The sequence below is a fragment of the Anopheles coustani genome, chromosome 3, assembly GCF_943734705.1.
Source record: "Anopheles coustani chromosome 3, idAnoCousDA_361_x.2, whole genome shotgun sequence".
In the NCBI taxonomy this organism is placed as follows: Eukaryota; Metazoa; Arthropoda; class Insecta; order Diptera; family Culicidae; genus Anopheles; species Anopheles coustani.
The window spans coordinates 61,437,952-61,458,841 of NC_071288.1; the positions used below are offsets into that span (position 1 = coordinate 61,437,952).

Sequence of the window (20,890 nt, forward strand, 5' to 3'; positions counted from 1 at the left end):
TACGCTTGGCTTTATTGGAATGATATTTTCACCATATTAATTTAATTATTGTATTCATCTCGCACAGTGGTAGTTCTACCGGGTCCAGCTCCATGCCGCATTCGTTCTCGGTGGAGGAGATACAGAAAATTCGCACGAAGCTCAAATCGTCCAAGTCGTACCCGAACGATTTTCTGCGCAAACAGAACAGTCAACAACAGCCATCAGCAGGTGCGGAACAAGGTGGTGGCGCACACCACAACGAAGAAGGTGACAACTCGTCGTCGGGCGTAAGCAGCGATCAGGAGGTGACGATCACCTGCAATGACGCTGTAAACCCTCCGCCGCCGAAACAACCGTCTCCGAAGCAACCGATCATCGCAACCGCACCAAAACCCTCCGCCAACGTTGTCGCCGCTGGTGCCGTCGCGTCTGGGATGAGTGAACCAAAGAAAGTGACCCTACGCCTTGGAGCCACCGCCGACGTGGGGCGAAAGGAAAAACCTGTCGATAGTTCCCCGGAGCGCAGAAGCGACCCGGAAGAGAACGACGATGCCGATGGTACGGACAGTCCCAGCCCGCCGGCCACCGGCTTCCAACGGCATAATTCGCTCACGCGCAAGCAAGCGGCGACGCTGGCCGCGAACCGAGCAAAGGCTAACCAGCAGAACCTCCAGCAGCGGCACGCAGTAACTCTAGCCACGCTTCCACCACCGATCGAGGCCGACTCCGACGAAGCCGACTCGTGGTCGCATCCCCTGGAGGCATCCGGTGGTAGCGCGCAACTAGCCGAAGGGGCCGGAATGGTGGTCCTGGCGCCACCGCCCGAGTTCAGCGATGCTACCGTGAGTCAAAGTATCCCCGGGAGTGTTAGCATTAGCGTTCAGTCGCACCATTCCCATCAGCATACGCATCAGCACCATCAGCATCAGCATCAGCATGTCCACCATCACCATCAGCATTCGGCACCGGGCGGTTCGGTGGTACTCGGCCACAATCCGAATTGCAAGCGGGTCCGAATCGTTGGTGCGGTGCCGAAAGTTAATCGTATGAACAGCCAGTAGGTCTCCCTGGTAGAGCTGAGAGCTGCTTTCAAAGTTTTGTTTATATTCTGTAAAAATAACACAGCAGCATTACTTTAGTTTAGCATTTAAGGACATTTTACTTTAAGCACGCTCTAACCCACACTGGTGTATCAAAAGTTTCTTTTAACTCATTCGTCTTCTCACGTGTGGTGTAAGCTTGGACGAATGGCGTTGAGATAAGTTTTTGTAATGCGAAGCGTTTGGATTTTAATCGATGTGTCTTGCATGAAGTTCTAGCGATAAACGGGGCCGAGTTAAAACTGTTACAAGTTTTAAAACGAAGTCAATCTTGTGTATCGTGCACGTCATCTATCTGTCTTGTGTCGCAGCGCCCTGGGCACTATCATTGTACGTCCAACCGGTCGTTCGTTCTAGCGGCCAAGGCTCTTACTCCAACCGGGGACCATCCTTATCGCCTTCGCGCGCCTTTCCTTTTAATTACATTAATTAACACAGTCAAATGCATGCGCGCGAAGGTGAGATGGCTTGCGTTGCCTTACCGTTTTCGGGTGCTCAACGCTCCGGATGACGATCGGCCGGGTGCAACTTCTCCATTTTAGTTCGTTCTGTACATAAGACATTTGTGACCGTAACACCCCCTGGCGTGTCGTCCCTGTGAGCAACTGTCTCTAGAGTGCGTTAAACTAACTGCAAAAAGTCATTTGGTTGTAAGTTTGCTCTAGACGGCTTGTATTTTGCAATTGATCCGCTTCCACTCGTCCTCTTCCAGCCACACACCCTTCACCTGCAGCCGGTGGGAGGGAAAATAGAGGAACTGGGGTAGCTGAGCAGTTCCGAACAAACAACGTTTTGTGCACGTTCGAGGTTGTCTTTAATTTGCGCGAGTGTGTTTTGTACTTCCGCGCAGAGTAAAGGCGCTACACGAGGGAAACTAACTATTCTTACCAATCAGAACCGAAACAGTTTTAAATCAGTAGTAACGTAGGGTAAGGTAATGTAACAACAAGCCCTATCATAGCGAGCGATTGTACCGGAGGAGAAGCGCTGGCACACAGCAGCGTACGTTTAACATTAACAGAGGGTAATGATAGCATTAGGATAACGATAAGCTAGTTTTGTCTACAGGTATACTATGTAAAGCTTTCGAACATCGTCGATCATTAATCGAATTTCACAGTTCTCGGAGTCTAAGGGGCGATCTATCCTTCAATAGCAACAGTGGAGGAATGTAATCATTTAGTGAATTTTGATGCGAACGCAAAGGAAGATAGAAAAAGTATTGAGCAAAAACATCACTTCTGCGTCAGAATCCCTTCAGCCTCGCTGACTTGTGCATAAACAATTGGCCACATTTAATCATCAATGGTTGCTCGCACGCGCATCTGTAAGTAAAGTCCAAAATACGAAACAATATACGAGAAAAGTAAATCTCGCAGCAATACGATGTGTTTTATTGTATTTAGTCTAATTATCATGAAAACAAACGCAGAATAAAAATGATTCATAAAGAAAACTAAAATCCAAAATGAGCAAGCCGATTTTCTACAAAGATAAATTATTCGCCCCATTTCGGCCGAAATCACATACACACACAAACGCACGTCTTGGCTTCAACTGTTAGTTCAAAATACCAATAGGAAAAGTTATGCTTAAACAAAACCGTACTCGGTATTGGGACACGAACGCCGAACTTGCCGCATTGGGCGAGGGAGAAGAATTTCCATTTTAAATGAACGAACCAAATCCAACAAACATTTATAGCAGAGAAAAACGGCGAGTGGGCAGTGGTGCAGCGAGTTGGACGTCCTGCTCCTCTAAAATCTAAGGTTAGGGTCGCCATAGGGTTGAGTCGCTGGGTCGTGAAATTTTATATTAACCAACGGTAAAAGACACAAACTGTATCGGAAGAGGAGGAGAACCACAAGTGAAAGGCTCATTTCAAGTTTTCGGAAACCAACATGCATCCAGCGTCTTCGAGGGTTAGGAGGAAGGGGAAGTATTGCGGTCTAATTTGCTCACTTTGCAGAATAATAGAAAACATACCTGCACGAGCAACAGCCAATTCTACGCTAGAACCAAACGATTATGCTTTTAATTGAGTAGATCAAATCGAATAGCAAAAGCAAGCAAAAAATCCTCACACAAAAACAAACAAAGGATGGAGGAATATAAAGATGGTCGATAAACCCAGACTCCGTTTTGGACTGTTGGTTCCACGTTCCCAAATCAAGTAACGTATTGAACGCTTTCCGCGATGAAAAGGAGCAAATATGTTCGTGAGCAGCTTCAAGCTAAGCGATTAGTCGACAAAACAGCAAACTAGATGCATAAAGGAACACGTAGACAGAAAACCTCCACAGTTGTCCTTTCCGAGCATTTTCCAGAACTGTATCGCTGAAGCGAATACAATGGCACAACTTCACGAGCCCCACAATACACACACATCGTCACGAATATGTCAGTTCTGTATTGAATATTCCCCACAATAAGTATGATATTGAAATAAAACATGATATTGGTACATAACGACTACATTTGACAAAAGAAACCCTTTCGAACGGATTTATCTCATTTCATGTTTTCCGAAGTTACATCGATTATATGTTATGCGTTATTATGTTATACAAGATGCAAAACAGGAATTAAAATGTAAGTATGTGGAACATAATTTCAATCTAATGATTGTACCAAACCAATGCATGTAGCGAACGATTTATTCATCTGCGTCAACGCACCTACAGGCTGGCCTATTACATTATCATGAACGAGTCGGTTTTACAACAATGTTTAAAACGCTAAACAAACTTGGCAAACCTTTTTAGCCAGGGACCGGCGCGCGCTTCACGAAAAAGGGCCCATCGTGAAAAAAGCTTGAGTCGAAGAAATCTCAAACATCTATATTTTTTTATAGTTGATATTTATATCAACCATCGTAATGAACCATAGATGCCATTCACTCGCTCATACGTATTTAAGTCACAGTAATCAACATCAAGACAAATTGTCTTTTAGGGATAAAATGTATTCCAATAAACAATTCATGTATCTTTTAAAATATTGTTTGAATTTTACAACTTCAGGTTTGAATCCTCCATCATACCATTCAACGGACACCATGCGCCTCCACCGTTCAAGAAAGATGTCATCGTTGTTGAAGGTCACACTCCACAATCAGTTGATCAATTACATTGTGTATCCACATAAAAAGCGCTTTTAGTAAGCAGATCACTAAGAAAAACAATGGGTTCATGTTGTTATTGCGATAAAAATGGCATATATTTACGTACCGTTTGCATTAAAAAAATTAAAAAAAGTTTTTAGTACTTTCAAAAAATATTCCGACGGTCAGTAAAGTCTTACGGTCCTTGACCGAAACATTAGCTATAACCGACTAAACCAGTACACATGTAAGGATGTTTTTCAGTTGTTGTGAGCCATTCATGACCAAATGCTACTCCGTTTGGACTTTAAAATGTTGGAATAGGTCCTACCTTTAAGTGTTGTAAATGTTTTTTTCGATTGGCTATAGTTGAGAGGCATAAGGAGGGTTATCAGTGTGGGGTACATCGATTATATTTGACCCGTTCAACTCCTCCGATGCTCTTTGTGTATGATTTACTGTGGCCAGGCATGTGTAGGCTTAATTCCGGAAGGCACGGCACACTATACACTTCTCCATATGCCGGAAGTCTTGACAGGAAAAAGAGCGACTTTGTGCATAGCCTTCTCGCTGGTTTTCATCCACGATATGGCGTTCTATGGGAGTTAAAGGACCCCAAAACATTTTCAATATACTGTAACTAGCTTAAAACGTAACATAAAGTACCAGGGGTTTTTACCACTTGTCGCCGTCTGGCTTTAAATAATCTTTGGTCACGTGATATTTTAACATTTTTAGCTACGGTGGATTCAATTGCAGTGCAGCTGTTAAACTTGTTCTAAAAATGAAATGCTACTCTTTATTTTGCTTTCAACAGAAAGTTGTTAGCGTTTTCCGTTTTTGCATAAAAAGTCGTTGAAATATGTCTATTTTTTTAATGCAAACGATATATCATACCATCTATGAGCAAAATGCATCCTCATCCACGGATGTTGTCCAGGATCCACTGCAAATACTTGCTGATGGCAATGTACTGCTCTGGTTTCGAGCAATACCCGATGTCCGTCTGCAGTCCGTAGAGCAAGTACCGGTTCGACTTTTTCTCGATAGCCTGTATGGCTGATCCGGGCTGGTAGTCGTTGCATCGTGGTGATCGCGTCGGATCTTCCAAATTTCGAGCACAAATGGTGCGCTCGTCCATCTGCTTTGATGCTTCGGAAGCGTACTCGTAGGCCTGAAACTCGGCCCGACAAGTGTTCAGATCGATGGTATCGAGAACGGCGCGTTGTAGGATACGGGCGTCCGTCCCGCTCTCCTTCCAGCCCGTCATGATGTACTTGTTGTAGAGGCGGTTGCGCTGTTCCGGTGTCACCGGAAGACAGATGGCCTCGATGTGATCCCGGCGACCGATGACGGCCGGAATGGTGAGCCGTGCTAGAATCAGGTTATCCTTCCGGAATAGCTGCCCAACGGACACGGTTTGGGACGCAGAACGGCACGCCTCTTGACCATCCACCGTGGCGCAGTCCTTGGTTTTGCTCGTGTCGTAATCACCTAGAGTTACGCTTATTTCGTCCCTTTTGCCCACAGCATTGAAAGAAGGATCAGAAAAATATATCAGAAGAACAAAAGTTAGGATATAATATGTTCAAACACCTCACTCATACTCACTGCAAATCAACACAGGTGGTTGTTAGAATGTAGTTTCGGTTCAGCAGGACACCATTGCACGGCACGTACTCGGAATCAACGAAAGGATGCCGGATCGCCACCATCCACGGATACTGGTTGAAAACGGGTTTGCGCTCTTCGGCGTACCCGTAGACCTGCTTGTTTCGACCGCAGTTTCCTTGATTAATGAGGCGTATGTTTGGATGGCCCAGGATCGGATCGTCGATTCCACTGTTGGGCGTGTTCTCGTAAAGCCAATCGATGTACTGTGACGCATCGGTGAACCCAATGTACTCTTTCAAATTGCATATTCCAGTCGTGCTGATCGTGTTGCTGAAAGACACCAGCCCCTTCAAGTACCATCGGTTTTGAAACTGGAAATACATTCCCCCTCCGCTATCGCCATTGCAGACGCCAGTGCCTGTTAGTGGAAAGTAAAACACAATAAGTTTTAAATCTAAGCGACTGTTCCTACATTTTAATAACTTCATGTAATTATTTTTCACACAAGTATTGTGTACATTGCTAAAATTCATTGCTTTGTGGAATCTTGCACGAATTCTTTTTATCGGTAGTTTTGATCACACTTACTGAAAATTTTTTTCAATGTAGCTATGGATTCTAAGAAGAGCCATTTTTTATGTTGAAAAAATATTCTGCCGTTTGCTACATTTTAAGATCGAAACTTGCGTAACGGTCATAATCACTGGGTGACGGACCAGTGGTTGGATTCTAGTGTTAATCGCATCCGATTACGAATAATGGAGTCCGCAGTACTAAAGCACATTCTAACTTAGATTAAGCACATTCTAACAGAACAAAGCGTGCCAAAGAGCTTCGTTTCTCAATGTGTAAAAATTTTATCAACCAAGAAAACATAGTTTCGACTATTATTACAGCGCTTAATGACATGATAGCGGACTAAGACGATGAAAGTAAGCCTTATTTGGATAATCGAGCTGCATTTTTCTTACAGTAGACGTTAAACCCGTCAATCTCTTAAAATCTAGTTTGAAATGGAGTATGATCATTGACTGATTTTCAAAGCCTACTATTGGCACACCTATTAAAGAAAGATTTTCATCAACGTCCCGTTTTTGAATAACATAGCAAATGTTCCATCGGTTAAGTTGATTATGTAAAGAATTATTTATTCCCAGCGAATCTAATAAAATTGCAAAAAATATAAACGTAATGAAAGCTTGTTTTAAATATAATAAGCCGTTTTTGAGAGAAACTACAAACAATACTCTCCCGATTATCCCCTGCCGCATCTCACATCACATAACCAAAAGACCGGGGTGGATTTAACCTGCATGCAATCGGGGTGGAATCCCCAGCTACCCAGAGGGGGGCTAGGGTACCTGCGTATTGACTCGCAGCACATCGCGATAGCTGGCTACCTGCCCAATATAGCAGCAATGCCTTCGGCGTACCCTTGCCTCTGAACTCTGATTCAACAGCTTGCCTATACTGACGTGACAATGAGCAGCAGCGACTAAGAGGAAAACCAGTGTGGTGTTCGTTTTCAGTCGGTAGTCTTGAGTTACAATGAACGATGTTTTTATAAAAAAATATTGGGGTTTAAAGTTGGCACACAAATCAGCACTTGGGAAAGAAGCTGAGAAGAGATAGACAGAGTTCATAGAAAAATTATTGTAATATATTGCTGTTACAGTTTCAAAATGAAATTATACGGGTAGAGAGAGCTTTGACTAACACCGTTTTCTACGAGCCTACTTGAACATCCAGTGAAAGAAAAATTGGTTTAATTTTGATTCGTCGTTATGCGACTATTTACACATTTTCATGTTACAACAATTACCGTTTTTAAATCCTGCGCAGTACGCCTTAGCGTAGAGGAGTTGCCCGAAGAACGCGCGATCACTGGCGAGGCACGTCAGCGAGTCAACCACGGGCATGCGAGCCTCGTTCAACACCGACCCATGCACATTGCCGTCCGTCAGACCCCACCCCACAACCGTGCCGGTCTGATCCTGGACATTGGGCAGCACGAAGCCGTCATCGCGCTTCCACAGACAGGCCGGCTGTATGAAGTCGTTGAAGATGATCGGCACTTCGACGCGCAGAATCGCTATATCATTCTCGAACGTGGTCGGCCGGAACCCGACGTGCACGACCGTTTCGATCACGTTGAACTCCTCCGCGTGCTCTTCCACCTCGTTCGACAGGTTGAACCGGCCCAGCTTCAGCAGCAGATCCTCGGTCGGAATCTTGCGCCGGCTAGCTGCGTACGTGACGCAGTGGGCAGCCGTCAGCACGAGAAATTTGTGCACGATGCTACCACCGCACGCATACTCGAACCCGGCACTGTTCACACCGCGCTGGTACAGCGCCACATGCCAAGGCCAATCTCCTGGCCGCGTCGGGTAGCCTCCCTTTACCAGCCCTTCTCGTTGGGCCAGCCGTTTGCCGCACTCGTCGTCGTTGAAGTCCTTGGCCAAAAAGTCATCCTGGGCGACGCTAATCTGAGCGTAGAAAACTGCCACAAGGACCCACACTAACACAGCAGTATGCGATAGTTTGATTCGCGGCACCATACTGCATGCGCACTGGAAGGCGGTTGCAGTCACACTGCAAACAAAACCCACCAATAACGAACTTAACCGCATCGATCGCTAACCTCAAGCCATGATGGTGGGAAATACGTCGCCGTTTGCGATCGTGTTGGTGAAGGCGATCTTCTTGTTTTACACACAGGTGCGATCGAAAAGTTTCCTTCCATTTTCTATAACTGTTAGAATAAAAATGTAAATTGAATACTAGTTCATTAATAAACGAGTGCTCTAAATAAAAGTAGTTCAACTTCAAATATTTTGTATACATTTAAATTTCTTGTTGTCTACTATCTTTTTGGTTCATCAAGAAGCCCGCTAACACATGAACAACAAAATTGTGCAAGGGGTTTTGTCTCTAACTGGACGCGGCAAGAATCCAGTTTTAGTCCGTGCTACTCCACAAACAGTTATGTCGACCTGGTACACTGACCTTGAATGGCATTGAATAGGAAGGGCGGGATACTGACACTGACACTTTGAAGCGACCACGAACTTACCCCCGGGCTGGCTAGCTTTGAGCTTTGATGCCGATCATCGACAAACACATCGTGACCTCGTGGGAGATTCCGATAGTGCGATTTCCATCTCGACGATTCACAGCACTTTTACACCGCCTCTAGAAACGAGTTTTGTACGAAGCCATGTCGTTATCGTATGGGAATTACGTGCTATTGTAAAAATAATAAATTGAAATTAGCTTATATAAAAAATAAATCAAATTTGAAAGGATTACGATTATTTGAACGATTAAAAAACTTCAAGGAAATATTGATGTGTTGTTGCAGAAGCAGTGTTAAGCTTTTTAAATTTCCATAGATTCATCATTCCTAATTGAATCCCTTCAGGCCTTTAAGAGTCCGTAACATAAATTTTTGAAATTGGTTGCTACTGTTTCCCATCGAAAACTAATCTATAGATAACACACAACAAAGATTCTGGTAATATATAATTGGTATATGATTGGTATATAAAAATATGATAGAAACTCATGAATAGTGAAAGAAATACAACGATGTTTTCCATTTGGGTTTTACATTTTTTACATTTACATTTGTTGCAACACAGGATTTTTCAAATAATGCCGAAAAAACCAAAGGAAATATCTATTTGACGATACACATACTACGTCGCACTCCGGTCTTTGAAACAACCATTTTATTTAATCTTAGCATCCATAAATTTGATGGCTTAAGAGTCGTGAAGGGAAACAAAATAAACTGGTCGCAATCATTTTTTTACGTCTGTGTTTCGTCGGATTTCTAACCATGCTCATTGTTTTGTAATAATTATTACATACTCATTTTGAAGGGAAATAAAAGCATAGTATAGAAATGATAAAAAATCTATCCTTTGATTGACGATCTACTTTAAAAACAAAATTATCTTTCCTCAGTAAATTAATGAAAGCCATTTTACTTACTTCAGTTTTGAAGATTTATTTTAAATTGTCTTAATTCCTTTAGTTAACGGCCGTCAGTGGGCATTGCCTTCAAGTAAATGCTTCCTTTGGTTTCATCTGTTCTAACCCTTGAAATCGCGGCTCTCACTCGTCATCAAGCTACTTTCATTCCCTTTCTTCCCTTACATAAATACGAAGATCCTGCTACATGTACTGCTGATGCTGAGGACTGGATACTTTCCGAAAATTGTTTCTTTCGCATTATTTGCATCTTTTGCTCAATTTACAGCCGGCATTTGTGGCAAGGATTGCATGGATTGTTCTAATTTATCTGGCTGTAGTTTTTTGTTTACTCAACCCCTGCATTTATTCACATTTCCATTTGAATCACAGTTTACAAATCAAACTTTTGAAGTGGATTCCTGCTTCGTTGGTGCTCTTTTCTGCAAAAGGTGGTTACTGATGTTGATAACCGCGCATTGATAATGTGCTCAATTTCATTATTTTATCTTACTTTTCGTACCAGATGGTTTAAGCAACACAATTGAGTTGTGTCTGTTGTTTTAAATTGTTTGTTTCCAAAAACAATCAGTTACTGCACGTTTGTCCAAAACTCTATAGCCTCTCTATGAATATGTTCACCTTCTATCAATTTCTTATCTAACTTACTTAACATAGTTCATTCGACAAACGTTCCATCTCGTACTCACTCTATCTTTGTCTTACCTCCTTCGAATCTATCTCCCCCCGGTACTTCCCCATCCTTTCGTAAATGCTTAAGTCTAAGTTCAGCTTAGTAGTCTTATTGTATAATTCACTTGCCTGCATTGGCATGCTTATTTGCTTGCTTGTTTGTCGCTTAGGGTTTTGACTAATTTTATTTTATTTCAATTACGTTTTAATGATTTCTCAGCAAAAATTTGCATACGGAGAAGACGCATCTACTGCTTCCAAGAGACAGTGGCATTCGTTTACATTTGTTTATCATGAGATTTTTGTTTATTGTAATATTTTACTAACCTTTGTCATGATTTCCTTTGTCTATGTAGTATGTTACTAACTTTTCTGATTTATTTTTTTCTGTCTAGGTCTAATGAGATGCATATAATACGCTCCACGTTACTAATGGCTATCCAAATTTCGTTCATCACATCCTAGTTTATTTTTTTATTTTTGCAACCATTTATCTATTCGTTAGTTTGTGGTTGATATCCTTGCGTCGCGAATTCACTTTTGCAAAGTTTTTTTTTTCTTTTGGTTTGGTTTTATGAAACAATTATGTTCATTCATAATTTATAAATACACTTTCACATGGAATGCTTGTAAAACTGGTTTGTTGCAGTCTCGCCTTCCATGGTTGCTTAGATGAACAACATAAAAGTATTGCAGCGCAGGGTGAAATTGACCCGCTGTGCTTCATATTTTATATCGATCCTTCTGATTGGATCGAACACGAAACACTATCATTCATACATTCACACACTTATCATACATTCACATGCTCGCACGCATCATCATAATGTGCACAGCTCACGTACACGTCAGACACTGATCAAAGACTAGAATAAGATAGATCGCATTGCAATGTTGGCGTAATGGACGATCGAAAACGGCGTTCGATGATTCGCAAGAAAATGGATAACTACAGGTTCACTACTGCACGCTGGATGTTTCCTCATCGTAGTGGGCGAACTTCAGGAACACCTGTTCCAGTGTGGTTTGGCTGAACGAGTACTCCTCGATGTCTAGTTCGACTTTGGCTGAAAGGTGAGTGAAAGAAACACACAATTAACTAGCTCATCACCAACCGCTATCATACAGAAACGTACCTTTCTCAAGCCGCGAAAAACACTCCGCTAAGGAACTGACCGCCTGCTGAGGCACTGAATACACCAGCCGATCGGCGAAGCTCTCTTCCAAGGTGGCACTCGGGAACAGGTCCGTGACAAAGTTGCGCAACGCCATCGACCGGTTGTCGATGCAGTTGCTTATAACCGGTGCGATATGGTCCGTGCTTTGGTCGAGCTGTAGCTGCTCCTGACTGCTGCTGGGTTGGCTTTCGATCGGCGTCTCACTATACACATTTTCGACATGCTTCAGTTTGATCTCGAGCGTGTACCCGGCTCCGTATAGGTTCTTCAAGTGCTGCGTCGATCCAAGGCATCTGTAAGGAGTACGACATACGTTCCAATCCATTCGACACTCTGGGTACTTACTTTCCCTCCGGTATTACCTTAGTTCCCCTTTCACCATGATGCCTACGCGCGAGCAGAGAGCATCGGCTTCCTCCATCGAATGGGTCGTCAGCATCGCGCATCGTTTACCGTGGAAGCTGGCAAGAATCGTATCCCAAAGGAACCGTTTCGACTTTGGATCCATTCCCGTAGACGGTTCGTCTAGCAGCACCACCTTGGGCGCTCCGACCATCGCCATGGCGTAGCTCAACTTTCGCCGTGTGCCCCCCGAACAGTGCTGAGTCTGCTTGTTCGCATGCTCGTTAATGTGCAGTCCCGTCAGATACGTCGCGATCAGACGATTCAGGTCCTTCCCGCGGACGCCGCGAATCCGCGCGTACAGCTCCAGATGCTCCCGTACCGTGACGTTCTTCCACAGAGCGTCATGCTGCGGACAGTAGCCGAGCGTTTTGAAGGCATCGTCCTGGTTGATGGTGATACTGTGCCCCGCCACTCGGACAGTACCTCGCGTTGGAGCCGTCTCGCCCGTCATGATCTTCATGGTGGTCGTTTTACCGGCACCGTTGTGCCCGAGCAGTCCCAGCACCTCACCGGCATCGACTGCGATGGAAAGACTTCGCACTGAAATCTTCTTTCTTGGTGGTTCATCATCCGCACAGCAGCAACAGTTCCCGCAGAGCGATTCCTGGGAGAACTCCTTGCGAAGACTCTACGAAAGGGTTTTTTTTTCTGTTATTGACAATCCAAAAACTAATGCATAATTTGTGATTAAGGAGCGCTTTCCCCCACGACAGACCTTCACTAGAACAACGGGCTGCACTTGCGGGCCATCGTCGTGCTGTTGCTGGGAGTTTCCCGTGAGACGGAATACTCTGCTACGCTCGTTGCGGACATCCTCGTCTTCATACTCGCCGGTACACTGCTCCTCGGTCATAACGTCTTCCTCGCTCTGCAACAGATAAACCAGAGGAGTCGCATCAAACCGTAAACCGAGTGTACCAACCACGGGTGTATTCGGTCCACCCCTTACCGCCGATCGATGAAACAGATCCCTCATGCGGCCGCCACTCTTCATCACGTCCGAAACACGCAAACAGAACGCCCAGATGGGAATGTGCAGCAGGCAACCGCAGGCCATCACGATCACCTCCTCGGTCATGTAGTGGGCCATCGAGAGCTCAGCACAGGCAGAGCTGAGACGGCACGCAATATACACACGATCGACAAAATAGACCGTTGCGTACGGAATGTACATTGGATTGATCAAGGAGAACACGTAATGTAGTGCGATCGCCGCCTTAACCTCTTTAATGGTAATGATAAAAATAAAATAATTGTTTGAGATTCAATTTCGACAAAGATTTTCGATCGTCAGATTTTATCTGACGCACAACTTACCGATGCCAAGCATATCCAAAAATACAACCAGTATGAAGGGAATTAATCCAACGAAGGTAAGAATGTTTGGTAAAATTGATTGCGCTGAGTCAGTGCGGTCGAAAAAGTACGAGAAACACGTCGAACAAAGTATTCCTGCCGGGGAGTATAGAAATACCAACATTCCTAGGGTGATGAGAGCAGGTGGCTGCAACGTAGAGAAAACATATACGAGTCAATGAAGGTCTTTGTGGTATTTTCTAGCACGATATTTTAAAACCCTGGCTACATAAGGCACAAATCGTTAATAATTCCCAATACCAGGAAAATTGATCCTTTTTACTTATTCGTGATCCTTTTTTACTCAGTGGAATGTTTGGCAGAAAACAACTTAGCTTCAATGACACGATATCGAGGATACCTTAGCACGGCGTTTGATCGATTTAATTCGATTAACGTCTACACGAAACGCAATTGACGGCAGCACTGATATTTGCGCGTGTATTTTCAATCTTTTGCGCTTAACGTAAACCTGGCAAAACGCATCCTTGCTTGTCTCTTATCAGCTTTTGTCTGTTGCTAACACAGCAACGGTAAATTCGGTGATACAAACTTACTTTGATTGCTTCTAAACGTCACTTGTTTAGTTTGTTATTAATCGTTGATAAATATTTGTCTAATTTTGGCCAGTACCAATCTTTGCATTTTTAAATAATTTTCCTTCACTTCCTTTTTGTATTCTGCTTTGAAATATTTATTAATACAAACAATATTGTACAAACAAAACAATAATCTTCATATTTACATTAATTTTAAATAACCAAATGTTAAGATAGGGACAACATTGAAATCAGAAGATAAAACCACATGAACACGAGACAAAAGCTGGTGAGTTTGAGACAAACTCAGGTGCGTTAGAGGCGGTATTCAGTCATGAGGTGTGTTAGAAGCACAGATAGATGGCAACTACTGAATTACGGCATTGAACGTTATTTGATGCAACTTGGGAAATGTTCATTAGAATAAATGGAACAGAACAGGACAAAATAAGAACGCCAAGTCCGTATGGATGATCAAATCACTCACCTGCCGGAATGACGGAATGTCGAACAAAAACACCAGCCCAAGCAGAGCCGCACAAATGACCAGCATTAGCCCGGAAAGCACGATAAAGTACGCCGACAGATAGAGCGACGAGGAAAGCCCGTTAACTCGCAGCTGATTCTTTGCCTTCATCTCGCGATCGTACACCATGTCGACGGCCAACGACACCGGAATCAGCACAAATATCATCCCCACGAACAGGGCCGATGAAAACGTGCCAATGTTAAACTCCTGCGGCTGGGCCGTCTGCTGGAACGGATGTGACCACAGTTCGATGCGTAGCACCGATTCACCCGCAACTCCGGCGGAAGCTGACGATGATGATGAGGACGCGGACGATGAAGACGTCGCACTGGTGCTGGTGCTCGATGGTAGCGGTTGGAACGCAATATCATCCGATCCGTCCACCTCCCTACCGTCGTCCTGGTAGTCGAACAGCATGGATGTCGGCGACTGAATGCTCCTACGTCTGGGTGGTGGCCTTTGGTAGAGGCTCTGCGAGTTGGGCGTCGCCGGTGACAGCTCGGCGTACACACGGAGCAGCGTGTTGCTGATCAGGTTCAGGATGATCGGCAGACTGTGCTGAGCGGTATCGTTGTACAGCGTCGTGATGGACACGTTCGACCAGGAGATGATGTTCACATTGAACGCCGCCATGTGTGGAGCGATGTCGAGCAGCAAAGAAAAGTTCCCATTGTACTCCTCGGTCACGTTGGCCGACTGGCGCAGCTCGGAAAGGAAACGATGGTAGAGATGTGATGCCTCCTTCGATTGCTGCTGTTGCTGATGATGCTTTTGGTGGAGGAATTGAGGGCTTGGGTCGTAGTGCTGCTTTTGCGATTCCCGTTTCTGCTGTCCGGGATGTGTCTGCTGTCCGGCATGTGTCTGCTGCTGCTGCTGCTGATGGTGATGATGATAGACGTAGGGAGCGTGAGACCACGCCATTGGGTTGGTATTGTCGTGCACGGCTATTTTGGTGATATTACTCCCGTACGTCGTGTTGTCTAGCAGAATAGAGCGCATGATCGGTGAGAGCACCTGTATCGAATTTAGGTAGAGTCCGAGAGCGGTGAATGCTAGCGGCAGTATTATCAGAAGGTACAACCGTTGGATATCACGAAAGAGAATCGTCAGGCGCAACTTCAACAGAGCCCCGATCGTGCTCCAGCGCGACGGATGAAGCTGTATATCGTCCAGGTCCATCCAGTTGGTGCGGTTCTGGCTGTTGAGCTTCACCGCCGAGGTCGAACCCTGCGTTTGCCCCTGCTCCTCGTACACACTTTTGGTGCTCTTGCTGACTCCGTTGCGTGACGCTCGGTGGTGCTTCTTGCGGTGGATGCGCTGCGGTGAGTTGACCGCTGAATTGCCTCCAACACCTCCCATCGACGCCGGGTGAATGCCCGACCCGGCCGTTCCCTGGCTGACACCGTCTGACCCGAGCCCATTGATCGGTATGATCGTCTCGAACTCCATCCGATGATCTTGCAGTGAGGCCTTATTGTCGGTGTTCTGCTCGTCCAGCAGGTTTTTAGTGTCGTTCTTCAGCGACTGATAACTGTTGCTACGCTCCTGCAGCGAGAGGCTCCTCGGGAGGGCACGGTTTTTCATTACCTTTCGGCTGATGCTATCCGTCACCGGGTAGCCTGCCGCCTGTCCGTCCTCCTCGTCATCATCTCCTTCGCCATCCTCTTCCTCACCCTCGCCACCTTCGGTCTTCTGTTCTCCTTCACGCTGTGTCTCCAGATGGAGGAAAACCTCCTCCAGCGTCGTCATCGATACGCCGTACGAGCAGATGCCGAGCATGAGCCGCTTGGTGCGAATTTCCTTCTCGATGTCATCGAATAGTGACACGAACGAGTTCACGGCATCGTGCGGAAGGATGTAGCTCAGCTCTCGTCCGTGACGACGGGCCTTCTCTGCCTGCGGGACGTGCTCGTTTACCAGCTTCGTTATGGACGTTTCGCACGAGTTGGTGTCCAACACGAGCGTCAGATGGTAGCCGATGCCGAACTTGTTCTTTAGGAACAGCGACGATCCGCAGCAGCGGAGCCGACCGCGGGAAACAACGGCCTTGCGCTCAGCCAAGATATCCGCCTCGTCCATGAAATGCGTCGTCAGAAGGATCACCTTGCCGTGCTTTCGGTTCTGCAGGATGGACCACATATGACGGCGCGAGTACGGATCAACGCCCGCTGTTGGCTCGTCCAGGATGATGATCTTCGGGTCGCCGATGATAGCGATGCCAACCGATAGCTTCCGCTTCTGCCCTCCACTCAGATGTTTGACCCTCGTCTCCGCCGTATCGAAGAGGTCGATGTCTCGCAGCGTCTTCTTCACCTCGCTGTCCACCAGCGACGGTGGGATGCCACGCACGGCTGCAAAGAAGTACAGGTGCTCCTTGGGCGTTAGCGTTTCGAAGAGGATGTCGTGCTGTGGGCAGACGCCGGTCATTCGACGAATCATGGTCATATCGTTCGGATCACGCACATCGTACCCAAAGATGTAGATCGTGCCGGACGTGGGCGAGGTTAGTCCGGTCAGTATGTTGAACAGTGTGCTCTTGCCCGCCCCATTATGCCCCAGGATGGCCGTGATCTGGCCCTCGTAGATGGTCAGATTGATACCGTTGACCGCGTTGACTGCCGGCTTGCGGCACGAGTGAAACGTCTTGTACAGGTCCACGATACGGATCGCTTCCTTGCCGCGCATTTCCCGCGAAACCGGCTCGACATCGCGCGCCTGATCCTCGAGCGCATTGTTAAACGAGTTGGCCGACTCGCCGTTCAGCAAGGGCACCTTTGGCACTTTTTTCTTACACCAATAGTTGCGGTTGAGGCAGAAACACGGGCGTTGCTTGGTACCGTGGTCCGATGGGATCACGCAGTCGAAGTAAAAAGCCAGCGCCGCGTACAGCACGATGTCGACGACAAGCATCAAGATGGAGCCTCCGATCGGGATGCCTGGTCCGGTCCAGAGGTTGTCAAGCGTGACCCCCTGCCCGGAGATGTCCAGAACGAGGATTTTGTCCATCGCCAGCGCAAACCCAGTCGGTGAAATGAGCGAAACCGTCCACAGGGCGGCCGAGGTATGCGTATCATCGATGAACACTTGCAGAAAGTACAGCAGCGACATAATGTTGACCGCAAAGTTTCCAAGAATTCCGGCAGTCTTAAAGTGGAGATGAAAAGCGGTCAGAAACATGCAAATGGCGAGGGAACTGCTCAGCTCACCCGTGAGTTATCGAAGAATGGAGTTATCATGAAACCGATCAGGATGACCGAGAAGCTGTACAGGAGGATCAGTATAAACACCGGCAGGTAGTTGGTGTGTTGAAAGACCCCCAGCGAAAACACCAATATAACCGACACAAAGCTCAAGAATGTCACAAACACGGCATAGATGAGGAACCAGCCACACCTGAGGAGGAGAAGAATCCAAGCCAAAACAAAAAATAACAGCATGAAGTCATATGTTATGAGGAGCGGTTCCGACGCTTACCAAAAGACGGAATCACGTAAGCCCATTATCTTCAACCCTTCCTTGATGTGGTTTTCCTTCTCGCCCACGATCAGTATTAGCAGATATGTAATGAATTGAGAGAGGGCCATCACCATGTAGATGGGAATGACCAGTCGGAAGGCGACCATCCAATTGCCGGTGTAGGCCGCCTTGGGGAACATCTCCAGCGTGATGTGCGGTATCTGCAGCTCCTCGTTCTGCGTCACGAGCCGGATCTTGGTGTAATCGAGCAGGGTCTGTAGCGCGACAAAGCCGGAGTAATAGTACTGATTCACCGGGCAGGAGTCACCCGTCTCGATGGGGATCACCGCTGACCAGTAGCTGTCTGACTGCCGGCAGGTCACCAGCGACGCGTACAGCTCCGTCGTCGAGGGCGTCACGAAGAACGATGGGTTGGTGCGGATCTCGTAGCGCAGCGGACCGAACAGCGGATCGTCGGAGTGGAATATCAGCGCCAGCGGCATCTTGCTCGGATCGCGCCAGTACGCCGCCAGCAGCTCCTCCGGCGTGTCGTACACGATCCACTTGATCGGGTGCACGCCCGGCTGGTGGCGTCGGTTCGACATCCATAGTTCGTTCACCTCGTTCAAGAAGGGCACCGTCGTGGAGGAGTTGGGCTGCGGCAGCACGGCGATAGTGTGCGCCTTGTGATGCTGAAAGTGCTCGAACAGAGTAGCTGCACCGCGCGGTTCCGTGATGGCCGGGAAGTTCGGGTTCGGAATGAGTATCTTCAGGACGATCAGCGTACCGAGGGTGTACAAGGGCAGGAACACTTCCGCGATCGTTTTGCGAGAATCGCGGATTTTCAACTTAAAATTGCGCACCAGCGTTGCGCCTAGCTGCTGGCAAAAGTTGCTACTGTTCAACAACTCCTTTCCCATGGCTGCTCTTTTCTCTACTTCTCAGTTCTATCCCAATACGCGGGTGATACTTTTAGTTCGCTACTGTTTTAAAGGTCTGATGAGTTGTACAATACGATTGCTTTCGGTTCACCGAGGAATACTGTGCGAATGTCCTAGTACTGGTTGCGGTATATAGTGACAAATAGTCACTTTGATAGAGAAAGCTACGCTAAAAATGTCCCACCAGTCAAACCAGGCACATCCAACGTGCAGTGTTGCAGAGCTTGCCTGTTCTTTTGCTCTAAAGCGCCACGCTTGGAACAACAGGCGTACGTTTTCCAGTGGTGTTTAAGAGCCTGGAAGAGGAAAGAGAAAATTGTATCTAGTTATATTTTCTTCCTTCAATGGAGGAGGTGTTTTTAGTAAGAAATCTCAGCTCTGCAATCACAGCAGTTTGTAAGTTGCATTACTTTTTTGAGAAGTTTTTTTTTATTTTAAAACCAATGTTACTTTTGTACAAAGAAAATGGAGTACCACATCTTTTTACGAAAACACAGGTAAGTAAAGCTATCGAGGGTTTTAACAGAACTTGTGTAACTGTGATTTTAAGATGTTAATATATTTTCAGAAACATCCATTTTTTGACAAACGGATCTCATAGAATCTTATTTATAACATTAAGTTGAAACCAAACATCAAGTCAGTTTGTAAGTCTTTGTTTACCATATTCAAATTTTTGTAATGTTATTAAACATAAAAAATGAGCTGGAAGCTGGTATTCTGTCACAAAGGAGAACGCATCAAAGCAATCATAAAAAAACCGCCAAAACAAGTAAACACGATACGTGCACGTGCACTTTGTTTACACTCCAAATACGCGGCATACTGTTTTCTCGTTCGCACTTCGTTTTTCCGAGAGCGTAGCGAAACAAACACACACATTCACAATATGTTGTTGTGTAGCGTGTTTAGTCCTGGAAGTCAGTGGAATGAGCAAGCACGTGGCAGGAGGGCGGTGCTATAAAATGCTCCTTTCCCAGGCGCACCCCGCGCGCGTGCCTTTTGCTCCCATGGACTCTGCCGGTAAGTTGCTATAATTCAACGCACCCTCTTCGCTCCCCATTCGCACACACTCACGCGCACCAATACCAGCCGAAGCCGAAGTCACCCCGTTCGTCGTACGAGCCGTGCCAACGATGAGGTGATTGAAAAAATTATCGATTTTTCGCTAAGTGTCAAACGGCTTCCGGATGTCTCCAACGCGCCCACGGGATAGAACCATTTTTTTCACTCCGAATTCACCGACCGCGGTTTAGTACTAATTGGAAAAAGGGTTTTCACATCCACGGTCTTACCTCTTTGGATGCACTGTTTTGTTGTAGATTGTAGACGGAGGTTTGCTCAATGCGTCGTTACATCCTTCGTAGATATGAGGCTCTGCCTGCTGAAGCTGCAGCGAGCTTCATTTTTCACTGCTACAAATCGTTCGCTAACACATTTAGCACGCTCATCTGCCCCTGCCTGGCGTCGCCTTCCAGCACGGCACGATTCTTTTACTTGAGTCACCGTTGTTCGCTCGGGCGGTGTTCAGAATACGGTATGCCAAACGGATGGTCCAGCAGTTTTTTTTATCGTACACCCTTTTTACCCTTTCGAACAACGCAGCTCACCGTGCTTGATAGAAACCAAGAAACGCTCGCATTTGCTCAGCTGCACGGCGTGACGCACAGCACGTCGAAAACACTGCTTTGCCCGACGATCGAACCACTAGAACACTCTTCCCACATCACGGAACATTCGCGTACAGTGCATTTTCACTACCGACCGTCTTTTCTTCGCAGGACTCACTGTGACGGCGCATCCATCACCACACCTACCGCCACTGGGAAAGCTAGCTTTCCCCGTACCACCGTTACGACGGTTTTGTCAAAACTTCCGCGGGTGCACACGGTGCACGGTGGCGTACTCTGGTGGCAATTTTCTTTTTGAATTACACGTTTCTTTTCTTCTCCTTTAAATTTCACCACTGATCAGGAATGCTAATTACCCAGTCGTTTAAACTTGTCTCCGGCGGATATC

The 20,890-nt window shown here is 46.2% G+C and overlaps 3 protein-coding genes across 3 annotated transcripts in view; 1 reads left to right on the forward strand and 2 right to left on the reverse strand.

Moving 5' to 3' along the window:
- LOC131270795 (uncharacterized) overlaps positions 1-3,554 on the forward strand; it is a 65,413-nt gene extending 61,859 nt beyond the window's left edge. The window contains exon 13 of the mRNA XM_058272478.1: positions 68-3,554. Within this exon, the coding sequence (XP_058128461.1) occupies positions 68-1,043 (976 nt within the window). The 3' untranslated portion in view covers positions 1,044-3,554. The remainder of the gene's footprint in view (positions 1-67) is intronic.
- A 1,404-nt stretch (positions 3,555-4,958) lies between these two features.
- On the reverse strand, positions 4,959-8,375 carry LOC131271991 (polyserase-2-like). The gene is made up of 3 exons (XM_058273590.1): positions 7,622-8,375; positions 5,797-6,217; positions 4,959-5,702 (listed from the first exon to the last, which is right to left on the reverse strand). The coding sequence occupies exons 1-3, from the start codon at positions 8,355-8,357 to the stop codon at positions 5,105-5,107; spliced, it is 1,755 nt and encodes a 584-aa protein (XP_058129573.1). The 5' UTR covers positions 8,358-8,375; the 3' UTR covers positions 4,959-5,104.
- A 1,435-nt stretch (positions 8,376-9,810) lies between these two features.
- Positions 9,811-18,850, reverse strand: LOC131272371 (cholesterol transporter ABCA5-like). The gene is made up of 9 exons (XM_058274084.1): positions 17,949-18,850; positions 17,681-17,867; positions 14,433-17,618; positions 13,368-13,554; positions 13,000-13,274; positions 12,766-12,918; positions 12,008-12,678; positions 11,604-11,938; positions 9,811-11,534 (listed from the first exon to the last, which is right to left on the reverse strand). The coding sequence occupies exons 1-9, from the start codon at positions 18,848-18,850 to the stop codon at positions 11,428-11,430; spliced, it is 6,003 nt and encodes a 2,000-aa protein (XP_058130067.1). The 3' UTR covers positions 9,811-11,427.
- Positions 18,851-20,890: the final 2,040 nt, after the last annotated feature.

Bases quoted from the DNA above. Each gene is read 5' to 3' on its own strand.
- LOC131271991 (XM_058273590.1), bottom strand. From the start codon at position 8,357: ATGGTGCCGCGAATCAAACTATCGCATACTGCTGTGTTAGTGTGGGTC. The intron at 6,218-7,621 runs GTAATTGTTGTA...TTCCACTAACAG, and splicing joins CTGCGCAGGATTTAAAAACG to GCACTGGCGTCTGCAATGGC. The intron at 5,703-5,796 runs GTGAGTATGAGT...TGTGGGCAAAAG, and splicing joins ACCACCTGTGTTGATTTGCA to GGACGAAATAAGCGTAACTC.
- LOC131272371 (XM_058274084.1), bottom strand. From the start codon at position 18,850: ATGGGAAAGGAGTTGTTGAACAGTAGCAACTTTTGCCAGCAGCTAGGC. The intron at 17,868-17,948 runs GTAAGCGTCGGA...TCTCCTCCTCAG, and splicing joins TTACGTGATTCCGTCTTTTG to GTGTGGCTGGTTCCTCATCT. The intron at 13,555-14,432 runs GTGAGTGATTTG...TCTACGTTGCAG, and splicing joins ACATTCCGTCATTCCGGCAG to CCACCTGCTCTCATCACCCT.